Here is a 16918-nt window from a genome sequence, read left to right as displayed (position 1 = left end):
CACTTTGGAATTTCATTGGAATTAACAGTGGTTCTTACCCACCAAATAGACGCTTTGTCCGCACATGTCCCTGCTGAGCTGCACGTTATCCCTTTTTACCATCACCATCTCCCAAGAAGGCAATTTAGTTTGGTTTTGCCACAGCATTCCAGCATGAGGAAAACTGCATTTACCATTTACCACTCGGCACTCTCCATCTACCAGGAGATTTGGTTTAGGGTTGATCTTTTTTTGGTCTTTTTAAACATTTTTATCATGCCCAAACCTCCCATTGACGCAGGCTGTGAGCAAACACCAGAGCGCTGAGCTCATGTACTCGTGGAATATTGAAGTGTGAGTGAGCTGAATAATGAGAGGGCTGGGAAATCCTGTCCTGTGCTTGGCCACCGCCTGCTGGATGCCCTTGAACTTGTCCCTAACTCACCTGGGCAAGTCCCAGTCATGAAACAGGACTGGAAATACTCCTCTGCGGCACCTCACTGTTTAGAGATGCTGCACACCACCGGTTATTATCAAACCCTGGGTGAGTAAAGCCATGAGACGGGACTTTGGTGAGCTCAAAGTCTATTTTTAGCTTGTCCTCTCCTCAAATCCGTGTCTCATTTATGTCCCTGCTGCAGCACATCTGACTTCTGAGCTGCTGCCTCCTGGGAGGAGGTGGCTCTTATTGATGGTGGGGTTCATAGAATCAGAATCACAGACTAGTTTGGGTTGAAGGGCCCTTCCCAGCTCCCCCAGTGCCCCCCCTGCCATGAGCAGGGACATCTTCACCAGCTCAGGTTGCTCAGAGCCCCGTCCAGCCTGGCCTGGGATGTGTCCAGGGATGGTTCATCTACCACCTCTCTGGCCAACCTGGGCCAGGCTCTCGCCACCCTCAGGGCAACAATTTCTTCCTCACATCCAGACCGAATCTCCCTTTTAATTTAAAACCATCACCCCCTGTCCTGTCGCAGCGGACCCTGCTAAAAAGTCTGTCCCCATCTTTCTCATTGGCCCCTTTTAAGTACAGAAGGGCTGCAATAAGGTCTCCCTGGAGCTTCTCTTCTCCAGCTGAAGACCCCCAGGCATGGCCAAGCTGGAGAGGATGAGGAGGAACAAAGACCCTTGTGAGCTGCACTTTTGAACATGACACTGATGCCCTTGGCGATGCAGCCTCACCTTCAGCACCATTGCTTCCCCCTAAAACACCTCTGGTTCGGTTCTCCCAAAGTCTCACACCTGCCTCAGCCTCCATGTCCAATCCCTCTCTGTTTTACAAATTAATACTCCGCAGCCACCAGATCTGTTGGTACAAATCCCAGGATTTTTCCTGACATATGTTATTTTCTTTGTAGGAACCAAAAGCCATAGTAAGCAAACATTTTACCAGGCGCTGGAAACACGGCATGTGGGCTTCTCTATGGCTGACTTATTTGGCTAGCAAGAACCATAAATTCTCAAGCTTCAGGGCTTAAATCAGCCCCTGGGAGCTGGGCTTAAGGAAAAGACTCTTGACTGGGTGTCTGCTCGTGGAGTTTCTTGCCATTTCCCCTAAGGCACGTCCTCCTTGTTGAAGACACGATGGTTCATTAGGGACACCGTACATCTGGTCACTCCGGTTCTCCTATGACATGGACATGCCGCTTAGAGACGAGGAAGTGCAAGAAAATGCTGTGGGTTCATCTGAATGCAGACAGAAAGAGGCACATGGAGGAGATGTTTTGTCACAGAGCCCAGTGGGTGAGTTTAGGTGCTTGATCTGCCAGTGGATTTACTGGTGAGACACAAACCAGACAGATTTGCAGGTGGATCTGCATCTTTGTATAGGACAAGGTGGGGCAAAAATCCTCTGTCCCGCTGCAGATCCCTGCTGCGCTGGAGAGCTTTCCCTCTCGAGGGAGACGGTGATATTTTCCGTGCTAGCGAGCTGCCTGGCAGCAGCAGCACCTTTTGCACTGAATTTAGGTAGCAGCGAGGAGGAGCTTTACCCATCTGCGTGCTCTGAGCCAGGCCCTTCCTGCTGCCTCAGTTTCCCCTTTCATCTACATGTCGTGTTTTCTGTGTGTAGATGTAAACTGCTTGAGGCAGGGACCATATTCTGCACAAACACATCCCGCTGTGACAGCATCGCTCCCCTTTGCCCGTGGGGAGGGTCCCCTTCAGACTGAGGGGCTTTGGGAGGAAAGGCTGGATGAGCAGAGAAGACAACAGCAAGGGGGAAAAGAGGGGAGATCTGGCCTAGGGTTGCAGAAAATCCAGATTTTGGGGGGCTTTAGGATGCTTTCCTGTTTTTAAAAGAGGAAGAGGAGGACAGAAGTGAGAGGTGATGGGTTTTCCAGCAGCTGCTGCGGAAAATCTCACTCCGAGGAGGCAAGTTGTGGTGATGGGTGAGAGGAGTTTGTATCCCCCATTCTCTGCCAACTCACCCACCCCAAGGGCATCTCCTCTGCCCCGGGGGGGGCTTCGCCCCTCGGCCCTTCTCCAGGAGCAGGAGGGGAGGAGGCGGAGAAGCCAGCGGTGTGTGTACAGGGTGATTGTCATGGTTACCTCCCTGACAAAACAAATGGCTCCACTTAATGATGGTCACCCAAACAGCTCCGCAAAGTGTGCGCTCAGCAGCAGAGAGCTGGCTGCTCGCTCCGGGAACCCAAAAATCCTCCCTGGCTCCTGGGCAGAGCTTCGGCACGGGGGTGCACGTGTTGCTGCAGCTGGGTAGGTAACCCCCTTCCCCATCCCAGACCCCATGGACCACCCCAGCATCCCTGGAAGCCCCAGCATCCCTAGCAGCCCCTGCATCCCTGGCAGCCCCAGCATCCCCCGTCTGATGCAGAGGTCCCAAGGGGGGGACACAAATGCCACAGGTCGCTGAGGTGGCTGTTGTGCAGTGCTCCCCACCCCAAGCCCTGGCGCTTGCTCTCTCTCCCTCCTTTCTTTTTTTTTTCCCATCTCTCTCCTTATCTCCGTCTCTCGGTGTCTTTCAGAGACAAAAGCAGTCTGAAGCCGTGCCTGCTGCCTTCGGGATTTCTCCTGCCCCTCCTGCCCCCCCAAAACCCAGCTGTGGGCAGTTGCAGGGACTGGCAGGAGTGGGTGAAGTTGCTCCATCCCCCCCCATCCCTTTCCTCCTCCTCTTCCTCCTCCTCTCTCTTCTTCCAGGAAAGGTAAGAAAAAAAGCAGTGGCTACTCTCCAGTTGCTCCCGCACCTTTTTCGCAGGCTGGGCTGTGTGTGCTCTGCAGGGGTGTGTGTCTGTGTGTCTGTCTGTGCGTGTGCGTGTGTGTGTGCGGGCTGTTACTTCCCCAGGCTGTGCACAATCTCAGCACAAAGCCGCTCTGTGAAAAAAATCCTTGTCATAATATTTCTGCAGGCACAAGCCCACACTTTGCAAGCTGCTGCTTCCCTGCCTTGCCTTTTTTTTTTTTTTTCCAGCTGGATGATGAGCCCCTGAGCATCCCTCTCCTCCCCAAAATTTTACAGACATTCATAGCGACTGTCTTCATCTCCCTGCAGGCAAGGGACAGGGAAAGCAGAGGATGGGGGGGACAGTCCTGGGGGTGACGGGCTTTTGCTGTCTTGAGCAGCCGGGTGGGATATCCCAGCCCTTCCTTGGGGAAGGAAGGAGGACTCTAAGCCACCTAGAAGGGTGAAAACACCAAGGACCTGGGTTGCAATCACTTGGCTGGTGCAGGACAGGGGTGGATGGAGAAGGGCTGTGCTCTCCTGGGTCCCCAGCGTGTCTCTGGACGTGTCCCAGGCGTGGGGTGGCTCTGTGGCATGTTTAGCCCAGCCAAAGGGTGTCTGGGCTAAAACTTCCCTCTCTGGCTCAGCCCAGAGATCTTCCATGCAGCCCAGCAAAGCAGGGGTTAACTAAACCCTGTATCATAAATGCTCTCTGCCCAGTGTTGTGATTGATGGCTCTAGAAACAGGAATCGTGGTCCTTGAGACCCAGCTCTGGGGCAAAACTGACAACCCAAGGAACCTGCCAGGGGTGTGATTGACAGTCTCCAAAATCTGGCTGTCAATCACGCCTCAAACTGGCGCCACATCACCCTGGGAAGGGGCAGCCAGGTTGCATTTTCTGGGTGCCCTCTCAGCAGGGTGCTCCCCCCAGTCTCCATATCCAAGGCCTTGGGGTGCACTGTCCTAAAGGGACATGCCCCTCTGTCCCTTTGTCACCGTGGGGTACCTCTGTTGACCCCCACAGCAGCTCTGGGGTGAAGCACAGCAGCTGTTTTGCTGCTTTTCCCAGCAGATGGGACACCCGCGCTTGTGTTTTGAGACAGGAAAACAGCTCCTGGAGCTTTTCATGAGAGGTTCCCACATGGTGGATCCGCATCTCTTCCAGGACGTGCTGCACTCAACCAGCAAATTCTCTCCTCCCTGCCCCGTGCGGGGGCTCAGAAAAGCCAGCTTGGACAGGAGAGGGCTGCGTGTGCTGTTTCAGAACCCATTTGTTCCTATTACTTACTAGAAATATTTTGTGGGGGTCAATCTCAATCCCCTGGTGAGGCGTGAGCCCTGTGTTTGGGAGAGAGGGGCCGGAGGGGTCCCACTTGTCTTAGGTATGTCCTGTGGCTGATGTGGGGTGAAGTCGTGGGGTCCTCCATCTGAGCTGCCCCTGTGAACTGGGGAGTAACACCAAAGTGTGGCTCTACCTGAGAGCCCCAAAAGCTTTTTGGGAAGTGTAGGGCTTCTCCTGCCTTGGTTCTACAAACAGATGGGAATTTGCTTCCACATGCATGCAGCTGAGCGGGTGCTGGAGATGGTGATGAAGGGGTTTGGGGTGACAGTTGAGAGAAGGGAATGGAGCTGGTGAGGGGCTGGAGCACAAGTGTGATGGAGCAGCTGAGGGACCTGGGGGGTTCAGCTGGAGAACAGGAGCTGAGGGGAGACCTTCTGATCTCTGACCTGCCTGAAAGGAGCTTGGAGCCAGGGGGGTCGGGCTCTGCTCCCCAGGAACAAGCGCCAGGAGCAGAGGAAACGGCCTCAAGTTGCGCCAGGGGAGGTTGAGGTTGGATGTGGGGAACAATTTCTTCCCCAAAGGGCTGTGGGGCATTGGAACAGGCTGCCCAGGGCAGTGCTGGAGTCACCATCCCTGGAGGGCTGGACAGACGGACATGAGGTTCACAGGACATGGGGCAGTGCCAGGGGTGGAATAACAGTTGGGCTCGATAATCTTGAGGGGCTTTTCCAACCAAAATGATTGTGTGATTCTATCACAGGCACCCTGCCAGCGGCCGGGGTGGTCTGTCTGTCCAGGGCTGTACATCTGTCCGTCCCCGCCAGGCACGCCGGCTGTAATCATCCTGGTAAGCCACTGGATGTCAGTGTTGATTGATACAGATGAAGTGGAAGGAATATTTTTACCCAGCTGCTGAGAAAACAAGTCACCCCCGAGCAATGTGGCTGTGACCCAGGTCTGGCTTGAATCTGGAGGTGACATTTCCCAGGGAACCCAGTTGGGGCTGGTGAGAGGTTACAGCAGGGGGGTGCAGTGATTCGGCAGCCCAAAAATGCCTCTGTCACAAATTGTGGCACCAGCATTGGTTCTCACACGGCGGCATTTGTGTTTGGGGGCTGCAAAAGCAACCGGGGGTGCCAATGGACACCGGGGCCAGGTGGGGCTGTGCCACCGTTTTATCCCAGCTGCCAAGTCTGACTTGGGTCTTACTGGCCCATTGTTGGCTGTGGGTGCCAGGGATGCTGTGGTGGTGACACTACTGGGACCCCAATCTGCTTTTGGGAGCTGAGCAGAAGCCAGGCTGTGTGCTCATGTCATGATTTGCTCTGTTCAACACATGAAAATACACCTTAGAAGAGCGTTATTCTGCCTCTGTCTTTACTACATGTGCTCAAAAAGCAGATTTTTTGGAGGCACATCAGTGCTTTGAGATGCAGACAGGCACCCAGGCAGTTCTGAGCAGCTCTCCAGGCATCACACCCACTTTTCAGGCACTAAACCCCCCTTTTCCAACCCAATTATTTAAAATCCAGCCCTGACCTGTGTGTTGGGGCAGGTGGAGCAGCCAGTGCGAGCTCCAGGTGAGCCTGTGTGTTGCAGTGGGTCTGTGCTTCAAAGCAGAGCTTTGTATATCACCAGGACCATCCACAGTATCAGTAAATCCTGCACAGAATTTGGCTGGGGGTATAACCTGGAGTGGGACAAGCACATTTCCAGTGTCATTCCCTCCTCTGTGGCCATGAAGAGGAGCAGATTGTCAAGGAAAGAGTGTTTACAATGCAAGGGAAAAAAATTACAATGCTGGTAATTTTGGGGATGTGGAGTCCCGCCTGTTCCCATCCTGAGGGTCCAAGCCCTGGACAGAGACTGGTTGCAGGTCCCAGAGCAGCAAAGGCAGGACAGGGAGATGCTGGAGGGGCTGGTTTGGGCTCCTGGGGGGCACAGGACAGAGATGCCAGCTCTACCCCAGCTCTCATCCCCTTTCCACGCTGCAGTCACTTGATGGCGTTGCTGACACGATCTGCGAGGAGCAGCAAAGGGAGAAAGCAGTGAGGAAGAACTCTCCCAGTCCTCCCAATTCTTGTAGGATGGTTTTTGTAGCTGGTGTAGCAAGGAGGGTTTGGTGCAGGTCTTGTCTGAGCTGCAGGAGAGGTGCAACTCTGCTGCTTTGCTTTATAGAGCACACAGCTCGGGGCTCTGCATCCCACCCAGGGTCCCTTAACGCTTATGCTGGTCTGGGGGATGCAGAAATCCTGTGGGAAGCACGTCCTGAGCCGCTGTGCGGGCAAGGAGGGGCTGCGATCCCAACTGTGGCTCTGCCATCAGTCACCAAGAGAGCTGCCCGGCCAAAGTCACGCTCCTGGAGCTCGAAATCACCTCTCAGACAGCCCCATAATGAATTCCCCCTTGCTCCTAGCTGGCAGAGAGCAACCTCCCCTTGGTATTTCTTGCTCTCTTTCTTCCCTAAGTCAAAATAATCTCCTCCTCCTTCTTCCTCCACCTGGCATTTAATCACTTCCCGATATCTTGATGGCCTCTGCCATGTCTCGGCAGTGAGACAACCTTTGTTATCTCTCCCCAGAGAAGGTGAACTCTGGCCAGCTGCTGACTTTACAAGCACTGTTAGCGTGGCTCTGGGCATCCCATGCCAGAGCAGCCGAGCTGGAAATGCTCCTGCATCTCCTGAGCATCCCCCGATACCCCTGGGCAGCTCCTGGCATGAGCACCCTTTGCAAGGGAAGGAGAGGATTGAATCAGGTCGTTGGCTGGGAATCGGGAGAATGCTTTGGGTTACAACCCTCCATCTTCTCCTCCGCTGTTTCATTTGCTCAGGTGCCTTGGCTGCTCTCCCTTTTTCTCTCTTTTTCCTCCCTTAGACCCATTTTCCTGCCCAAACTCCCAGCGAGCTCATGGCCTTCATGTCTGCCGTTCGCATCTTCCGTGGCGTTTGCATATAAAGGTGGTTTTAATAAGGCAGGACAGCTAGGGAATGAGAAACTGATGTATTTCACTGCTGCTGGCTCCTTCTGGGCCTTGTAAATCATTGCATAAAGCATCGCAGAGCCAGGCAGGGAGAACTGCTGCCTAGCAACTTCTCCTGCTGCCCCAGGGGAGCTGGATGTGGCTCCAGAACCACCTGAAAGGTCTCCTTTGAAAGCCCAGGTCTGGCGGGAAATGAGCTGGAACAGAAAAAACCTGCTTGGGGGGAAGAGTTGCAATGTAATTGGCAGAAGTAGCCGCTTTTGCATCTGAATGTCTCGGTGAAGGGAAGGGAGGGATGAGTCAGCCTTTGGGGAAGGGATGTGGAGATGCAGGGCAGAGCTGTGCCACCACCCCGAAATGCAGCAAGGAAAACTCTCAGGGTCATACTCTTATCCTGGAGAAAGTTGTCAATTTGGAGGATAATGACATGCAGGAGAGCCAAAAAAATGCCATTAACCCATTCTGCCCAGGTTCAAGCAGTGGGTGGGTGTGGGAGCTGATGGGATGTGGGATCCACCACGGCAACATGGACCTCTGGGGCTGCCTGTCCCAGCCAGGTGGCTTTAATCTGAGCCCCCTGCCAGGTGCTGGAGGGGACCTGGGGCAAGCGTTTGCCTTGTGTCTTCACACCAGGGTCTGCTCTCCATCTCCACCAGCAGAGCTGTCAAGCCCAGGTCTCCTCCCATCCTGGGTCTGTCACCGTTCTGTCCTCAGGGCTGCAGAAACCAAAATGAGTTGGCGGGGGCACACAAGCATTTTGGGGTCTCCTCTTTCATTCTCACCCTTGCACCTCTCTCCAGCTCTCTGCAGGTGACCTCCCCGTCGACAGACTCCCAGGAAGATGCCAGGGCTGATTAACCGGACAACCCGCTTCCCGCTCCCACTCACCGTGTCGGAGGTGACATCGTGTGTCAGCGGCTATGCCTTTGGGATGACAGCGTCCCTCACCTACCGCAACCCAGAAACACAGGCTGTTGAAGGCAGGTTCCAAGGGGTGAAGTTCCAAATGCCAGAGCTACTATGGGAGCTTTAGTGCCAGGGATATCATAGAAGTTTTGGTAGGAAAAGACCTTAATTGAATTCAACCTTTAACCCAACACTGCCAACTCCACCTCCACACCATGTCCTTAAGAACCTCATTTACACAGAATCACAGAATGGTTTGTGTTGAAGGGCCCTTCCCAGATCCCCAGTGCCCCCCCTGCCATGAGCAGGGACATCTTCACCAGCTCAGGTTGCTCAGAGCCCCGTCCAGCCTGGCCTGGGATGTCTCCAGGGATGGTTCATCCACCACCTCTCTGGCCTACCTGGGCCAGGCTCTCACCACCTCAGGGCCAACAATTTCTTCCTCATGTCCAGCCCAAATCTCCTCTCCTTTAGTTTAAAACCATCACCCTTTGTTCTATTGCAACAGGGCCTGCTAAAGTCTGTCCCCATCTTTCTTATTGGCCCCTTTAGATGCTTGTGGGAAGAGCAGCCAAGGGCATTATGCCCTCAGTTATACCCTTCAAAGTCCAAGGCTACAATTTTTTAAGCATGAAAAATCCCAGGAGCGTACAGGAAGGAGCCAAGAGGGATCTGCCCTGCTGTGGTCCTGGCTGGTGGCTCTGGACAAGTGCTCATTTTTGGTAAAAACCCTTCTGCTGGCAGGACTGTTCGTGTATCCCTTGGATGAGTGCACCACCGTGGTGGGGTTCGAGGCAGCCGTGTCGCGACGTGCCGTGACGGTGCAGATCAAAGACAAAGCCAAGATGGACGAGACGTATTTCGACGGCTGCAGCCTCCCTGATGGAAGAGCTCGTGATGGAAGTGGTGAGGGGGTCAGGGGCGTTTTGGGGGGTGAAAACCAGGGGAAGAGGGATGGGGAGGTGGCAGGGGGTGACATACGCCATGGCATGGAGGGGGCTCCTTGTGAAAGGCTGAGCCTTGGGTTGTGGTGCTCGTGTCCTTTCAGGTTCTGCCAAAAGTGGTAGTTAAATCTGTTTTGGAAAATGCTGTTGCTTCTGGACAAGTGAAGGAGTGGTGCAGGGGGCTGGGGGTCTTTAGAGAAGTGCTAATGTGTGCAGAGAGGGCTGGTTTGGGCATTTGGTCCAGGGTTGAAGAGGTCACAGGATACCGAGGGTGGAGCATTGTCCATGGTTATGACCCTGCATCTCCCTGGTGTGGTCCTCTGTCTGTACAGGAAGGATCATGATGGATGAGGACTTGGAGAGGATTGTTTTTGTAGCTAACCTGGGCATGATTCCTCCCCTGGAAAGCGTCTCCATCTTCATCAGCACCTCCTCTGAGCTGCAGACACTGCCCAGCGGGGCCATGAGGGTCCTTCTGCCAGCTGTGTGTGTCCCCAAAGTCCCCCAGCCCAGCCTGGAGAATGCCAGCAGCCTTTCCAGCCACCAGCTCCAAATGTAAGTAAAAACACGGGACGGGGTCGGCTGGGATGGAGCTGGGGGGATGTAGGACTGGGGGAGCAGAATCACAGAATCACAGGATGGCTGGGGTTGGAAGGAAGCCCTGGACATCATCCAGTTCAACCCCCTAGTTCACCCAGAGCAGGTTGCACAGGAACACATCCAGGCGGGTTTGAATATCTCCAGAGAAAGAGACTCCACAGCCTCTCTGGACAGGCTGGTCCAGGGCTTTGGCACCCTCAAAAAAACCAAAGGTTTCTCCTCATATTCGGATGGAGCCTCCTGTGTTTCAGTCTGTGCCTGTTGCCCCTCACCCTGGCATTGGGCACCACTGAACAGAGTCTGGTCCATCCTCTTGACACCCACCCTGGAGATATTTATAACATCAATAAGATCCCTCTCAGCCTCTCTTCTCCAGCTGAACAGCCCCAGCTCTCTCAGTCTGTCCTCATCAGAAAGATGCTCCAGACCCCTCAGCATCTCTGTGTCCCTCTGCTGGACTCCCTCCAGTAATTCCTTGTCTGTCTTAAACTGGGGAGCCCAGAACTGGACCCAGTACTGCAGATGTGGCCTCACAGGGCAGAGCAGAGGGGCAGGACAACCTTGAAAGCCTGAAATTGCTGTGGGAGGCTGGAGAGCTGCTGCAGATCTGCAGTTCCTGGTGGGGTATAAGGTCCACAGTGTTGACTGGGGTTCGTGTCACCGGCAGGGACAAGCGCTTCTGCAGATCAGGGAGCCCGGAGCAAGGGAGCAGGTTGTGCCTGGCTCAGCTGCTGGAGGACGAAGCCACCAACCCCTTCGAGTATGAGTTCAGCTTCCAGCTGGAGATCCGAGGACCGTGCTTGCTGGCAGGTAGGAGCACCAGGCTGGGCTGTCACCACCTCAAGGCAACGGCCACATTCTTTCTCCTCCTCTTTTCCCCCATGTGGAGTCTGATTTGGCAAGGTAACTGTGCTGGGTTGGATTTATCAGTGCTGATGTTGATGTGGGGTGTTGATACAGCAGAAGCATCACATAGTCTTCTTGGTTCCTGTCCTCTGCCATCTTGCTGTCTCTTCTAAGAACCTTGCGGTTCTTAGGGACATGGTTTAGTGCTAGATTTAGGTTACGGTTGGACTCAGTGATCTTAATGGTCTCTTCCAACCAAAATGATTCTATGATTCTCCCTGGTCTTCCCCATCCCTAACTGTACCTTGGTTTCCCTGGGCAGGCGTTGAGAGCCCCACACACGAGATCCGAGCAGATGCCGACCCCTCTGCTCGCTCCGCCAAGAGCATTGTCATCACATTGGCTGATAAGCACACCTTCGACAGACCCGTGGAGATCCTGATCCACCCAAGCGGTAGGTGGGCTCTGCATCCTCTCTGCTGCCCTTGCCCCTTCCTGCGATCCAGCTGGATTAGCTCTGGTTTTGCAAATAGATCAGGTGTTTCCTAGGAGATAAAAGGGGCTTGTCAGAAAGATGGAGACAGACTTTTTAGCAGAGCCCATTGTGATAGGACAAGGGGTGATGGTTTTAGACTAAAGGAGGGAGATTCAGGCTGGACATGAAGAAGAAATTGTTGGCCCTGAGGGTGGTGAGAGCCTGGCCCAGGTTGGCCAGAGAGGTGGTGGATGAACCATCCCTGGAGACATCCCAGGCCAGGCTGGACGGGGCTCTGAGCAACCTGAGCTGGTGAAGATGTCCCTGCTCATGGAAGGGGTGGCACTGGGCAGGCTTGGAATATCCCTTCAACCTAAACTACTTTATGATTCTGTGGTAACCCCAACACCTCTCAAGGTTGCCCATGCTGCCCAAGCTCAGAGGTATTGCTCTTTTTTCCACAAATGGAGGTTCCTGCATCTCTCATAAACCTAAAGTTCAGCTCAGGCTGTTCTTCACTCCATTCTCTGCATTTCCAGAGCCACACATGCCTCATGTCTTAATGGAAGAAGGTGATATGACGCCTGCAGAGTATGAACAACACCTGAAGGGGAAGAACGATTTCATTAAAGGCACTAAGAAGGACCCCAGTGCTGAGAAAAAGGTGAGAAGCAAAAGCTGCAGGGATTAGCTGAGGCTTTCCTTGGAACTGGAGATGTGCAAGTGAATAATTCCTTGCTTGCTTGCAGTACCAGATATTACACTGGCCCAGTGAGTTCTGCAGCATCCTCCCTCGGAGAGGTGCTTGTGTGGAGGAAGAGAGGAATATTCTGCAGTGCTTCTCGTAAACTGAGTGTGGAAGAAGCTCTGAGATGGTTTTTGTGTGTATAATTAGTGCTAGTCTAGCATAGCACAATTAGATAGGTACATTGTTATAGCATTAAGGGTATTATAATTATTGCAGTGACATAGAATAAAATATTCTTTTAATTGCTTGGTAAATGTTTACTGTTTCTGGATAGCTGTCAGAGAGAAAGAAGTGATTTTGCTTGGAATAATGAGCTGAGCTGAAGACAAGGTAGGAGAAACTTCTCTTTGTTCTGCTGATCAGCAAATAGGAAAAAAAATAGTCTGCTCTGGGATTTGTGCTTCATCTTTTTGGCAATTCTGAAGCGATGAGTGACAGCAAATGCTTCTGAGCTGCCACATCAGGGTGTCTGGGATCCGGGGAGACAGAGCTCTCCGAATTTCCAGGGTGGGCGTCTCACCCACAGCACTTGTGTGACCGCAGCCCCGGGCTTTATGTGTCACCTCCCTGTTTTACATATACCCTGCTTCTCATTTGTGATCAGGGATGCTCAGTTCCCCCCGGCACACACCTCAAACCCGCTGCGGAGCTGCCTCCCCACACTGCCGTGATTTCTCCTTTTGCATCAACCCATTTTTAATTCCTTTTCGCCCTCTGCTTTCTCTCGCAGCGCGACGCGGGGATGGGGACTGCGCTTGCTTGCGCAACCAGCGTCTCCTCTAATTGTGTTCGGCAGGTGGAACGAAAGGAGACTCCCACGCTCCAGCTCAGATGGCTCACTAATTATTTCTGTGTCTTTAGCATGTCAAATTATCTGATGGGGGGTATCATTCCAGAGCCATTTCCCTGCAGGAAACCCACCTTTTTTACCTCAGGAAAGCAACTGCATGGAGAAGGGAAGAACTGGACAAAATGCCCTGAATATCTGGGGGGATGATGGGCTTGAATTGCTGCTGCTCGGAGTGTGAACACTGGGCACCTCTCAGCTTAAATTAAATTAGCCCAGAAATTTCAGCAGTAAATGACAATTAATTCTCCTCCCTCGGTTTGTTATGCAAAAGCCTCGGATGCTTGGCAGCTAGCAGGGTGCTGGGGATGAATGTGCACTGGAATCAGCACTCGGTCGAGGAGATCTGATTAGTTTACTGTAATTGGATAAGGGGTGATGGGGAACGGAGGGGAGGAGGAGAAAGGATGCGGGCGAGATGTTTGCTTTGCTAGCTGACCTGCAGCAGCAGCTCCAGGGCTGTTGATTGAAGCCTTTGCCTGTAAAATTTACACTGAAGGGAAATCCAGACTATGGGCTCATCCTGATCACGCTGGGATTTTGTGTCTTGGGTCCCTGAGAGCATCCCAGGGAACCCTGCGGTGGGTCCAGAGCCACAATTCAGTCCTTGGACAGGGAGACATCACTCTAGTCTGAAATGTGATAAACCTCCGTGCTGGGAAAGATGTTAAACAGAATAATGTCACATGGCTGGAGGAAAATGGGATGGAAAAAGCTCTTCCAGTTCCCAGGGACTGATAAATTTTAATTTATACTGCAAAGCATGAGAGGGAAATGCAGGAGGATGCGCGAGAGCTGGGGTGACAGCGAGGTGCCTGTTCCCGTGATTGGAACCGTCATTTCACAGGGGTCAGAGAAGCAGCACTCAGCCAATGTGTCGGTCCACAGGGACTCTTGAATTTAGTGATTTATGGAAAATAAAGGTTGGTCATTAGATCTAGGAATATGACTCACGGCTGGAGAAAACAAACCCAGTTATTTGGGGTCTGGTTTACTCCTGGTGAAACTAGCAGCTTTTGAAAAATGAGGAAAATAGGCAAATAAAGCCCCTGAGGACCAAGCTGCTTATTGTGGTAGATGTTTCAGCCCTGCAGACCCTGGGCTGTGCTGATGGAGTGTCCCAGGGCGCCCTGAAGAACAGCAATGGGCTGAGACCCTGAACTGGGGACTGATTTATACACCCATAGCAGCAGGTTTTACACACATCACGAGGGGTTTTTTCCAGTTTAATTTTGTCACGTTTTTAACAAAGATTGAAACTTGAACTAGAGCGAGGCAGAAAGCATCAGAGCTATGTGCAGTATAGAGACATATATCATGCGGGTTTGTATCGAACTGTGTCCTCAGCGGCCAGTTTGGCTTCGCAAAGCATTTTGATCTGTACAAAGAAAAATTGTAAAAGAAACAGGCAGAAAAAACCCCAGCAAACCGGAGGCAGCGGGAATGAATTGAAGTGGTGAATACAGCACGCTGAGGGCTGTATCTGTCACTTCATTATTGAGCAACCACGGACAAAACCTCTGGTGTGCCTCTCTGGGGTATTAAACTCTGCTAATGAACCATGTTTTTGGGGAATCTCTTGAGCTCTCTCCTTCTTTCTTGCAGACGGAAATCATCAGGAAGCGGCTGAACAAGGACATCCCCCACCACCCTGTTGTCATGCTCAACTTCTGCCCTGACTTGAGGACCGTCCAGCCCGACCTCCAGCAAGCCCAGCGGGAGTTTATCTTCCTCGTTGACCGCAGCAGGAGCATGAGCAGGGTGAACATCACCCGCGTTAAGGTACCGCACAGGCGAGGAGGCGCCTGCGTGCCAGCCAGGGATGAGTGTTAGAGAGCAGCGGTGGCTGTTGAGCGCTGATGAGTGTTCATTAGGAGGGGATGGGGGGTAATTATAGGCTGTAGCTTTAGTCATCTCAACTGTGTGGCTTGTTAGGTACCTGCGGTGAAGCTGACTTTCCCCCGTGCTGTTCCTTTTCCTCTTTCTATCAGTGCATCTAATGCAAAGATGTTTTCTTTCCCCCCTCTTTGCTCATCTCCTGCATCTCTTCTCCAGTTCTCCCCATCTCCAGGAGCTCCATGAGACACTTCAGGGCCACGTGCTGACCATGCATGAGGTGACATTTTGCCAATGGGCAGCTCTGTGCACCTGGAGAAGTTGTTTGAACATGATCCATCCCTTTTTCAAACACGAATGCCTGTGGGAGCTCATGAAAGCTGTGCTGAGACCTCTGGATAAAAAATGGGCGGTAGAAAGGTCTTATAATGATATTTTGTGGATCTGAGGTTCCCTGGTCAGGTAACACCCATGAGAGCTGGGCTTGGCTTTGTGCTGCTGCCCAGAGGGGCTGGAGAGACTCCTGCCTGGAGCCCACTGGGGACCACCCTGTCCAGGAAAGGGGAAATCACTCCAGTAACTAGTTATTTATCGTTATCCCTGCCTAATGCTCTTTGGAGGCCAGGTTGGTGTCCAGCTGGCAGGCCTCGGTGAGAAGCTGCAGTCTCTGTCAAAAGCATTTTGGGAAGTTTATGTCTTGATTTTGGGGGCCAGGTAAACCCCAATAACAATACTGCATCCATGTGCCACCCTGTGCATCTTTGCTGAGGACAGTGAGGGAACCGCAGAGGCAGGTTCATCACAGGGGTTTGGTTGCATTTGGACGCCCAAGAGATTCACCAAGCAGCTGTGTCCCCTGGTGTCCTGCTCACACCCTTTCCTAACTCAAGCGCCACCCAGATTTGGACCCAAACACTCCCCTGGGTACAGCTGCACCCGCTTCTGCAGGACTCACCGCCCAGGGAGCATCTCGTGGTCCATCTCCTTGCCCATCTGCAGGTGGACTCGCTGGCAAAGCGCAGCTAATAATTGGGAATTGACTTCTCTGGAGGCGAACATCTCTCCTTGTTGAGCTGCTGTATAGATACTGAGTGCCACGGGATCGAGATCAATATTTACCACAAGAAGCAATAAATCTTTCCGCTTGCTGAAACAGAAAGCAGGCATCAGTTGCCCACTTTGGGAAGTGCTTTAAGAGAAATATTTTGAAATTATTATTTTATTTTACTTGTAATTATTTCCAAGAGGGGATGTCAGCATTGAGATTTGGAAGAGCCGGCATCCCAGGAGCCATGTGGGAAGCCAGCGGTCTAAATATACTCTTGCCGCTTTGAGAGAACAGCTTGGTTTAAAGTGCTCTGGAGCCTGCGAAAGGGCAGCCCTGTCCTCGTATAGTATTTTGCTGATTTGCAGCGTTTTGCTGATTCTTATGGGGGTCAGGAACCAGGCTGACCTCCCACCCATCTCTCACCCACCCCCTGTCATGACTCTTGGCCACCACGTGTGACAAAGCAAAGATGCTGCTCTTGCTGGTTTGACCTTGGCAGCTCCTCTCTCGGGGCTGGCTGGAGGGTTTTTGCTGCCCCAGGCAGCCTGGCAGGAGTTTGCCTTCATCAGCACATACACAGAAAGCACCGACCTGCTCCTGAGCGCTGCCAGCACTTTTTGCTTTTAATTGACCTCCACGCTAATTGCTCCCACTGCCCCTGCAAGCTCGGGAGCTCCTTGTGTGGCTCTTGCCCTGTTGCTGCTGACACGAGCTCCATCCTGGAGCCCCATCACATATGCCTGAGACAATTCAAATTGCTCTTCTCTTATGTAAAAACCAGGAATAGGCAAGTTAGATAACCACGTCTGCTAAAGAAAAGAGCTTCAAACTGTCTCTCCTAGTTATTTTAATTGATGCCAGCTATGGATACAAGAGAATTTGGGATGGGGGAGGCTTTTCCTTTTGTGTAACTTGGAGCTGTTTGTTTATTTTTCTGCGGGTTTGGACATTGAGATGCATTGCGTGTCGCACTTCTCAATTTCACACTCTGCTTCTCACCCACCAGCTCCGTGCCGCAGCACCGTATTGCGAGCACAAATTTAATCAGCTAAAAACAAACAGAAAAATTTGTTCAGCTCTTTTTTTTCTTTTTTTTGAAGGCTCCCCATTTCCCTCCCTGCTTTAGGACCCAAATATCATTAAGGGACTTTGGGAAGAGCAGAGTAATATGCAGGGCTTTCTCAGTGCGGTGCACATGAAGGAAGCGGTTGTTTTATTATCAAATGCAGGTGGGAATAAGGTGTGATGG

General features: G+C 52.4%; 1 protein-coding gene across 3 annotated transcripts in view; it reads left to right on the top strand.

Annotated features, from left to right (window-relative positions):
* Positions 1-1585: 1585 nt before the first annotated feature.
* Positions 1586-16918, top strand: part of VWA5B1 (von Willebrand factor A domain containing 5B1) — a 29804-nt gene continuing 14471 nt past the window's right edge. Inside the window, exons 1-10 of one of the 3 annotated variants that reach the window (XM_065038036.1) lie at positions 2533-2691; positions 2961-3137; positions 5198-5284; positions 8220-8399; positions 9070-9231; positions 9602-9824; positions 10537-10679; positions 11038-11169; positions 11730-11854; positions 14391-14567. In XM_065038036.1, the coding sequence (XP_064894108.1) occupies positions 8261-8399; positions 9070-9231; positions 9602-9824; positions 10537-10679; positions 11038-11169; positions 11730-11854; positions 14391-14567 (1101 nt within the window). In that variant the 5' untranslated portion in view covers positions 2533-2691; positions 2961-3137; positions 5198-5284; positions 8220-8260. Of the gene's footprint in view, positions 1720-2532; positions 2692-2960; positions 3138-5197; positions 5285-8219; positions 8400-9069; positions 9232-9601; positions 9825-10536; positions 10680-11037; positions 11170-11729; positions 11855-14390; positions 14568-16918 lie in introns of those variants that run through there. The other 2 variants (XM_065038038.1, XM_065038037.1) reach the window with 2 other exon arrangements.

Source organism: Columba livia, chromosome 21 (assembly GCF_036013475.1).
Source record: "Columba livia isolate bColLiv1 breed racing homer chromosome 21, bColLiv1.pat.W.v2, whole genome shotgun sequence".
Taxonomy (NCBI): domain Eukaryota; kingdom Metazoa; phylum Chordata; class Aves; order Columbiformes; family Columbidae; genus Columba; species Columba livia.
This window is presented reverse-complemented; position numbering and strand designations above follow the sequence as displayed.